Source organism: Berghia stephanieae, chromosome 12, assembly GCF_034508935.2.
Source record: "Berghia stephanieae isolate SIO BIC M18660-M18661 chromosome 12, UCSD_Bste_1.3, whole genome shotgun sequence".
Lineage (NCBI taxonomy): Eukaryota > Metazoa > Mollusca > Gastropoda > Nudibranchia > Aeolidiidae > Berghia > Berghia stephanieae.
The window spans coordinates 40,851,727-40,861,301 of NC_088371.1; the positions used below are offsets into that span (position 1 = coordinate 40,851,727).

General features: G+C 35.9%; 1 protein-coding gene across 1 annotated transcript in view; it reads right to left on the bottom strand.

The window, feature by feature from the left end:
* Nucleotides 1-4,556: 4,556 nt before the first annotated feature.
* Nucleotides 4,557-9,575, bottom strand: part of LOC144957666 (uncharacterized) — a 9,675-nt gene continuing 4,656 nt past the window's right edge. The window contains exons 3-4 of the mRNA XM_078889010.1: nucleotides 8,912-8,956; nucleotides 4,557-6,457 (exon numbers count right to left, since the gene is read on the bottom strand). Coding sequence (XP_078745136.1) covers nucleotides 6,283-6,457; nucleotides 8,912-8,956 — 220 coding nt within the window. The 3' untranslated portion in view covers nucleotides 4,557-6,282. The remainder of the gene's footprint in view (nucleotides 6,458-8,911; nucleotides 8,957-9,575) is intronic.

Consider the following 9,575-nt stretch of genomic DNA (forward strand, 5'->3'; position numbering starts at 1 on the left):
TGCACTATGTAAAGGCTGTATAAATGATCAAGTCAAAGTAAGACTTTGGAACTCCCTACCAACCACTTCTAAACAAGCCCTTTGGACTGATGACTTCAAAGACTAGCTCCCCGCTTCTCTCTAAAACCCCTACTGTTACTGTAAAATCGGCCATACAATCTTCAGCCTGGAGCTTTAACCATAATGGAAGAAGAAGAAGAAACGAGAAAAAAAAAAGAAGAAATGAAGATGAATGAGAAAAGATTAAAATAGTCGAGAAATGGAAAGTAAGAAGGTTTTTTCCCGTCGTGTCATCGATGAATCTGATATGGACACACACACACACGCACACACACACACACACACACACACACATATATATATATATATATATTATATATATATATATATAATATATATATATATATATATATATATATATTATATATATATATATACTCGTTCAGTTTCCTTAAACTCCTCGAGAAATGCAACAACAACAAAATAATTCGAGACATGCATAAAATTCGAGAAAACCGTAATTTAATGGAACAGTGTACAAAGAGTAATAAGTAAGGAAAATCCGAGATATTCGAATGAGTTCGAGGAAACCGTGTCTTCGAGGAAACTGTACTAGGGTGTGGATGTTTAATGAAAGTGTTAAAAGTGTCTGGTGTATTCGATTTTATATATATTCAATGTCGCTGTTAAATTCAGGCTCAGTGAAAGCAATGGCCAAATAAAAGCTTCCAAAAGAAACAACAAAAACACCCAATTACTGAACGTTTCGGACTCAAAACCCTTCATCATACAATAATAAAAACAACCTTCATCTTCTTCTTCTTCTTCTTCTTCTTCTTCTTCTTCTTCTTCTTCTTCTTCTTCTTCTTCTTCTTCTTCTTCTTCTTCTTCTCCTTCTTCTTCTTCTTCTTCTTCTTCTTCTTCTTCTTCTTCTTCTTCTTCTTCTCTTCTTTCTTCTTCTTCTTCTTCTTCTTCTTCTTCTTCTTCTTCTTCTTCTTCTTCTTCTTTCTTCTTCTTCTTCTTCTTCTTCTTCTTCTTCTTCTTCTTCTTCTTCTTCTTCTTTCTTCTTCTTCTTCTTCTTCTTCTTCTTTCTCTTCTTCTTCTTCTTTCATGATCATCCTTTATCGTATCCGTCCATCTAGTCTTTGACAACAAAAACAATAAAATCATTTATACTGGAGCTTGGGCTTTGAGCTGTTTAGAAAATATATATAGCGAAATATCCACTAAACGTGCTCAAGGCGCTTTACTTTACTCAAAATCTAGACATACGTATGTCCCAAATTATATGCAACAGTTTGGATTGGATTCTAAGTGATGTTTTAATGTTTTCTATTGTTTGTGTTATTAACTGAGGAAGGGTTTTGATACCAAAACTTTCTGTGTTCGTTTATTTTCATCATTTTCGAAGCTATTATATTTACTTTTTGTTCATTCCTTTCTGAAAGTCTACAGCTTCTAACAGCTTAGTCTCACTGAAGGTCCTTGAGAACATTTTAGCACATAATATTGATCTACATAAAAGCCCCGGTGTTTTGGGAATATATATTATGTGTGTTTGTGTGTATTCATCATCATAATCATCATCATCATCATCATCATCATCATCATCATCATCATCATCATCATCATCATCATCATCATCATCATCATCATCATCATCATCATCATCATCATCACTACCATTCTGTCAAAACGTCCATCATCTTTAGTCACTGCCTGTCAAGTGACTCCCCCCCCCCCCTCCCACACACCCACACACACACCCACACACCCACCACACACACACACACCCATTATTCCTTTCTATCCCCATCCATTCCGTCAAATCGTCCATCTCTTGTCGCTTTCCGCCAATTGGAGCTTGCTCTCCTTCCAGTTTCACCCCCTTAAAATTGTCAAGTTTTGCAACCATTTCTTTTACCCCTGCCCAACGTTCACACATTCGCAGGTCTGATAACTGGACACGCTTGTAGATTTGATTAATTTATTATTGTTATAAATAACAATATTTAACTTTGGTTTGAAAGTATCTCCAACGGATATGTGGTCTAGTGGTATGACACTCGCTTTCGGATCGGAAGGTCCTGAGTTCGAGCCTCACTCAGCGCATAGTTGAGTCCTTAGAAAAGGCTTTTTACTAACATTCTCTCACTGTTCTCAGAAGTAAAAAGAGTACCTGACCGTTAAAAGCGTCATCTCTGTACGAATTTATTTTTTTTAATATCACCTAACAGGCGTCATCTCTCGTTCTACATATTACGTGTTGCTGTTTGTCAGGAACCCCTTGTAAATCGCTTTGAGCAGATTAAGTGGATAATTCTCTATATAAAAGCTCAATTTTATTGGGGTTTTGTTGGTTTTTTACAACAATGAGACCATAACGATTTGGGTTATCAGACCTACGAACAAGCATACGTCGCCCATGCACAAATCAACAAACATTTCTTCCTTCATTACTCCTTATATTTATTCAAACAGCTAAAAGATTACAAAAGCAAACAAATAAGTCATAAATTATTGTACATATATATATTATATATATATATATATATATATATATATATATATATATATTATATATATATATCACCCATCGTCACAGAACAGTAATAAGCGTCGGGGTGATTTTGGTAGTACAATTTCATTCATAGCCAAAATTACGATACCGGAGTTTCATTGATTTCTTTTATTTCGAAGACAATTTACAAAAAAATGTAAAATTGTAAATTTTGTTTCTCTTTATTTTCAGCTTTAAAATCGTCCCCGACATTTTGTTTACTCCGATATAAATCGATATTAAATCGATGGGTCACATATTCTTCATCATCATCATCATCATCATCATCATCATCATCATCATCATCATCATCAACACACCACCACGGCCACATCATCATCATCATCATCATCATCATCATCATCATCATCATCATCATCATCATCATCATCATCACCATCATCATCAACACACCACCACCAACACATCATCATCATCATCATCATCATCATCATCATCATCATCATCATCATCATCATTATCATCATCAACACACCACCACCAACGCATCATCATCATCATCACTTCAACACACCACCACCAACACATCATCATCATCATCATCATCATCATCATCATCATCATCATCATCATCATCATCATCATCATCATCATCATCATCATCATCATCATCATCATCATCATCACTCTCAAAACCAACACCAATATCACACTGAAATGAATAAACCAGACAACAGTCCATTATACATTTATCAATATATATACAATTATAACACACACACACATTTATAAAGTAAATCATATTTATAACATATAATATATAACCGCAACGTTACAATTCTCGTAATGCATTTGTATTATATGCAATCTTCCTAGATCCAAATATTCTTTGTGTTTTACGATATGAATTTGGTCTGATCAAAATAATTTTTTATTACGATTTTTTGAATAAAAATAAGGTGCAGGCCACCCAAAGATAGTGACCGGAAATAGATCGGTGACCTTAAAAATAACACGTATTAAATACAGTGGGGAAAAAACAACCTGTACCTATTTGCAGGTCTGACAATCCAAATTGTTACGGGCCCATTGTTGTGATGGAAATACTCTCAAAAAAAACAACGCAAAATATTGTCCATTACAACAATTTTAGATCAAGTTCATAATTGTGTTCCGTTATCAGACCTGCAATTGTATGCTCGTTGGATGTAGATAAAAGGGACATAGGTCACCAGATCTGCCTAGTACACCGAGAAAATTCGTAAAAATACGATTTTTTATTTTGCTACAGAGCTGGCTATGTCTCTTTGACTCAATAAATTTTGTTGAAAAGGAAAGTTTAGTTCCTTCGGACCCTATTCAGAACGTTGGAGCATTTTTGGGCGATGCTAAAAACACATTTTTATTTGTGAAGCTATAGGGAATGGGATTAGCGGAAGAGTAGCGTCCCTTGATTGGACATCGCCTTCCAGAGAGAACGTCAACATGGTTTTGCGCATGCGTCTCTCTCGTCCTCGCTTTCGGTGAAGTGTCTCCGGAAGCGAGGACTAGAGATGCATGCGCACAACCAACATGACGCTACTCTTCCGCCAATCTCATTCCCTATTTAAATTGAATATTTTTTCTATTGGCAACTATGAATTTTTGGAATTTTAAGTCGGCGACAAATACTCTCTTAAATCTTTGTATTGGGTTCTGATTTTAAATAGTACATTTACTGTCCTGGGTCATGGTATAGGCCACAGACAAACAGTTTCCATCCTTCTCTATCTTGAGCTAACTTTTTTTTTTATCTCGTTCCATGTCTTATCACTTCTCTGTATTGTCTGTTTTCACCCTGGGTTAGGGTATAGGCCACAGACAAACAGTTTCCATCCTTCTCTATCTTGAGCTAACTTTTTTTTTATCTCGTTCCAGGTCTTATCACTTCTCTGTATTGTCTGTTGTCCTTCATAATTTCTGTCATTGCAGATTTATTGATTTCATATTATAGAAAAAGGGGGAAATCCCCAATTTAAGATGAACAATTTTACAGTTTTCATTTACATTGTATCCATAAATAAAACACAATTATATTTTATAAGCAATTGAAGAAAAACAAATAACAAACAAAGCACCAAAAAAACAACAAACAATTCGTTACTTGATTATCTGAAAAATAGAAAATAAAAAAATAAAGAAAAGACAAACAAAAATAAAAGAATTTCTCTGTAAAATGTGACCCACCCTGCCTATTTGGTATTATGTCGAAATGGACGAGGTGAAGAAAATTGAGTCTAAAGTCAAAATAATCAAGACTGTGAACATTTGAGGGATTTGCTTATTTGTTTTGTTGTTTTTTTTTTTCATTTCCGATGCTTCAATAATAGTTTGAGTGTTAAAAAATCAATTCTTGTTTTGAGTAAAAATTGTATTTCTGGGAGAAAAACAATCCTGAATAAAGGGTGATAAAGATAGAGTTAGTCAACAAAACACCATCTCTTTCCATAAAGGAATTTATGTGAACTCAACTGTTTTGGGTTAGGTCTAAAATTTCTATTTTCATCCCGGGCCCGTCTCGACATAAAACTGTTTTGGGTTTGGTCTAAAATTTCTATTTTCATCCCGGGCCCGTCTCGACATAAAACTGTTTTGGGTTTGGTCTAAAATTTCTATTTTCATCCCGGGCCCGTCTCGACATAAAACTGTTTTGGGTTTGGTCTAAAATTTCTATTTTCATCACAGGCCCGTCTCGACATAAAACTGTTTTCGGTTTTGTCTAAAATTTCTATTTTCATTACGGGCCCGTCTCGACATAAAACTGTTTTGGGTTTGGTCTAAAATTTATATTTTCATCCCAGGCCCGTCTCGACATAAAACTGTTTTGGGACAAAATGGGTCACAAATTTGCCAAACTCAAAAAAAAATTTTAAAAATAAAACAAGAATTAAAAATTTTGGCCATAAAAACTCATCGTTCTGATGTTCTATCATCGATCAATTAAATGGACTCACTCTCATCATCTTGGCAGAAACTCTCAAATCTGCAACTTTGCGCAGTCTCAGGTTTGAGATTTTATGACTTTCCAAGATTTTTCTTCAACAGAGAGGACCTACAAAATTTCTCTGTCATTAATTTGGAATTTAGTAATGAATATTTAATTTATGTTTTGATTCAGTTTCGTTGTTGGTTGAAGAAGGGTTGTGACCCCGAAACGTTCCGTGTTTGGTATTTTTGTTCTTTTTATTATGAAGCTGTTATATTATTATTATTATTATTATTATTATTATTATTATTATTATTATTATTATTATTATTATTATTATTATTATTATTATTATTGTTAATTATTACTATTATTATTAATACTATTATTATTATCATTATTATTATTATTATTATTATTATTATTATTATTATTATATTATTATTATTATTATTATTATTATTATTATTATCATTATTATTATTATTATTATTATTATTATTATTATTATTATTATTATTATCAATTATTATTATTATTATTATTATTATTGTTATTATTATTATTATTATTATTATTATTATTATTATTATTATTATTATTATTATTATTATTATTATTATCAATTGATCGATAATTGAAGGACGAGTTTTCTGGCCAAATTTTTGAATTCGTGTCTGGGTTTGTTTTTGTTTTTGTTTTGTTTTTGTTTGTTTTTACGAATACGCCGATTAATGTCCATCTTGCTGACGAGGTGGTTTAGTTCATCTAAACTTTCTTGTCACCATCGTCCGTATTACTGAGGATTGGCTGGTCCGCAGGGGTGATGACGTAAGGAGGCGGTGGAACGCTGTCTGTCGTCTCCTCTGGGCATTCGTCCTTGACCTTGTCGGTGGCCGCTGGGGCCACTGTGATGGGTACCTTGGTTTCCTGTGTTTCCGAGTAGGTTGGCAGGATGTCGGACGTGTACACTGTCAAACGATAGAAATAGAAATATGATGTAAACTTACCTCTCTCTTTACCAGCTATTTTTAGAATTTCTCCCGGAAATTCACTCCTACCATACACAAAAATAGACTTTTCTTACTCCAACAAGAATGTTAGAAGTGCATTCTATACAGAATGTTGTTCAGCAAAAAGAGCTCTACAACACAGTGTTTAGTATTTATAGCTGTAATCAAAGCATTTTGTGATGTACAAGAGAAATCAGAATGAGACCATTGTCGGTTGCATTGTAACGAATGTGACGATTTTCCTATTGGTGGTAAGGAGAGGGTTAACCCTCTCCTTGCCAACTATAGATAGTTGGAAGATGACGTCACTCAGGTCTTTCTTATTGTTTTTTGCCATCCGCGTTTATGAGTAATTCTCACTAAACTATATTGACCAGACTATAAACGATCATGGTTAAACACAGTTTTGTGTGTTGGTCCGTTTTACTTCCGGATGGTAATGTTGTGAACTTCTTAGCCAAGTGCATACTATCTATAGGAAAATCGTCACATTCGTTACGATACAAACAACATTTTTCTCGTTCTGATTACATTTGTAACATCTCAACGTTTGAGGAAAAGTGTTTATTATAATTATAAAAGAGCTCATTTTGCCGAAAACAAATTATGAATAGCATGAACTTGATGTGTTTAACTTGATGTGTTTAACTTGATGTGTTTAACTTGATGTGTTTAACTTGATGTGTTTAACTTGATGTGCGGCAATGTGGTCCAGTTATGACACTCGCTTTCGGATCGGAAGTTCCTGGGTTCAAGCCTAGCGCTCGGTGCATAGTTGAGTCCTCGGAAAAGGCTCTTTACTCACATTCTCTCACCATACTCAGGTATAAAATGAGTACCTGGCCGTTAACATCGTTGTCTCTGTCCGTAAATAAATTGTAATATCGCATAACAGGCGTCATGCCCCGTCCTACATGATAAATGTTGCTGTAGGCCAGGGACCCCTTGTAAAGCGCTTTGAGCACGTTTAGTGGATATTGCGCTATATAAAAGCTCAATTTTAAAAGTTTATGATAGTTATAAAAGAGCTCATTTTGCCGAAAACAAATAATGAATAGCATAAACTTGATGTGTTTAATTAAGTGAAAAGGAAATCTATTTTTGTGATAGTTTTGGAAAAGATCCTGAAAATGGCCGGTGATGAGAGAGTTAACGTGGAGAATTTATATAGATAGTATGCACTTGGCTAAGAAACTCACAACATTGCCATCCGGAAATGTAACGGACCATCACACAACACTATTTGTAATCGTGGTTGTTATAGTATGGTTAATACAGTTTAGTGAGAATTACTCATAAACGTGGATGGCAAAAGACAATGACAAAAACCTGAGTGATGTCATCTTCATTCTATCTATAGAGCAATACTCACTAAATGTGTTCAAATCGTTTTACGAGGAGTCTGTAGCTAATTTTATTCAACACTTAACATGTACGGCGAGACATGACGCCTGTTAGGCGATATTAAACTTTTTTTCCGACATAGACAACGCTGTGAATGGCCAGGTACTCATTTTACACCTTAGTACGGGTGGGGGAATGTGAATAAAGAGCCTTTTTCCAAGGACTCAACTATGCGACGAGCGAGGCTCGAACCCAGGACTTTACGATCCGAAAGCGAGTGTCATACCACTAGACCACATAGCCCTTGTTACGTATGACGAGATGGGACACCTGTATAAGGCGATTTGACAACAACAAAAATCCGACAGAGATAAGGCTGTTTACTACCAGGTACTCATTTTACACTTGGATGCGGTGTAGAATGTAAATAAAGAGCCTTTTTCAATGACTCAACTAGCTAAGAGCGGGACTCGAACCAAGGATCTTCCGATAGATCCGAAGGCGAATGTCTACTCTACCACTAGATAACATAGCCCCATTTAGTGACAGGACAGTCGGACTCTGGAAAAACTCATATTTAAAAATTTGGCCAGAAAACTCGTCCTTCAAATATCGATCGATTTAAATAACTCTCATCTTGGCAAAAACTCTCAAACCTTGGACTTTGCGAAGCCCCAGGTTTGAAAGTCTTTGCTAGGATGAGAGTCATTTACATCGATCGATATTTGAAGGACGAGTTTTCTGGCCAAATTTTTAAAGATGGGCTTTTCCAGCGTATGGCAGACTATGTATTTTATTTCAGCTATGTGGTCTAGTGGTGTGACACCCGTTTTGAACCGGAAGGTCCAGCCAGGGTTCGATTTTCCCTCTGACAGGCGCATAATTAAGCTCTTGATAAAGGCTCTTTACTCACATTCTCTCACCGTACTCATGTGTAGAATGAGTAAAAGGCTGTTCTCAGCATTGTCTCTGTCAAGAAAAATTAAATCGTATGTACTATTTTACATATTGTCTTTTTAATGATCGAAAATAATTTGGAAATTTTTCAACTTGGAAGAAAAGACTTACAGGGTGGCAGGTGATGTGGTAGAGACTGGAGGCCTTTGTTGTTCTCTGTGGAATGGGGTAGAGAGGATTGTGGTAGTGGTGATGGTGGTGGTGGTGGTGGTGGTGATGGTGGTGATGGTGGTGGTGGTGGTGGTGGTGGTGGTGATGGTGGTGATGGTGGTGGTGGTGGTGGTGGTGGTGGTGGTGGTGGTGGTGGTGGTGGTGGTGGTGGTGGTGGTGGTGATGGTGGTGGTGGTGATGGTGGTGGTGGTAGTGGTGATGGTGATGGTGATGGTGGTTGTGGTGGTGATGGTGGTGGTGGTGGTGGTGGTGGTGGTGGTGGTGGTGGTGATGGTGATGGTGGTGGTGGTGGTGATGGTGGTGGTGATGGTGGTGGTGATGATGATGACGTATCTATATCTCTCTAGTTTTGTGTAGGTCTGTCGTTCCATCTTTTTAACTATCCATCTATCAATCCATTTATCTATTTATACATCTATAATTTATGAATTGCAAGTCAACCTCTCTCTCTCTCTTTCTCTCTCACTCTCTCTCTCTCTCTCTCTCTCTCTCTCTCTCTCTCTCTCTCTCTCCCAATATCTGGTTTGTTTGAGGACGTGAATTGAAATGTCTCTATCTTAAAATAAGCACTATGATTTCATGATTTTTATATTTAAACACACAC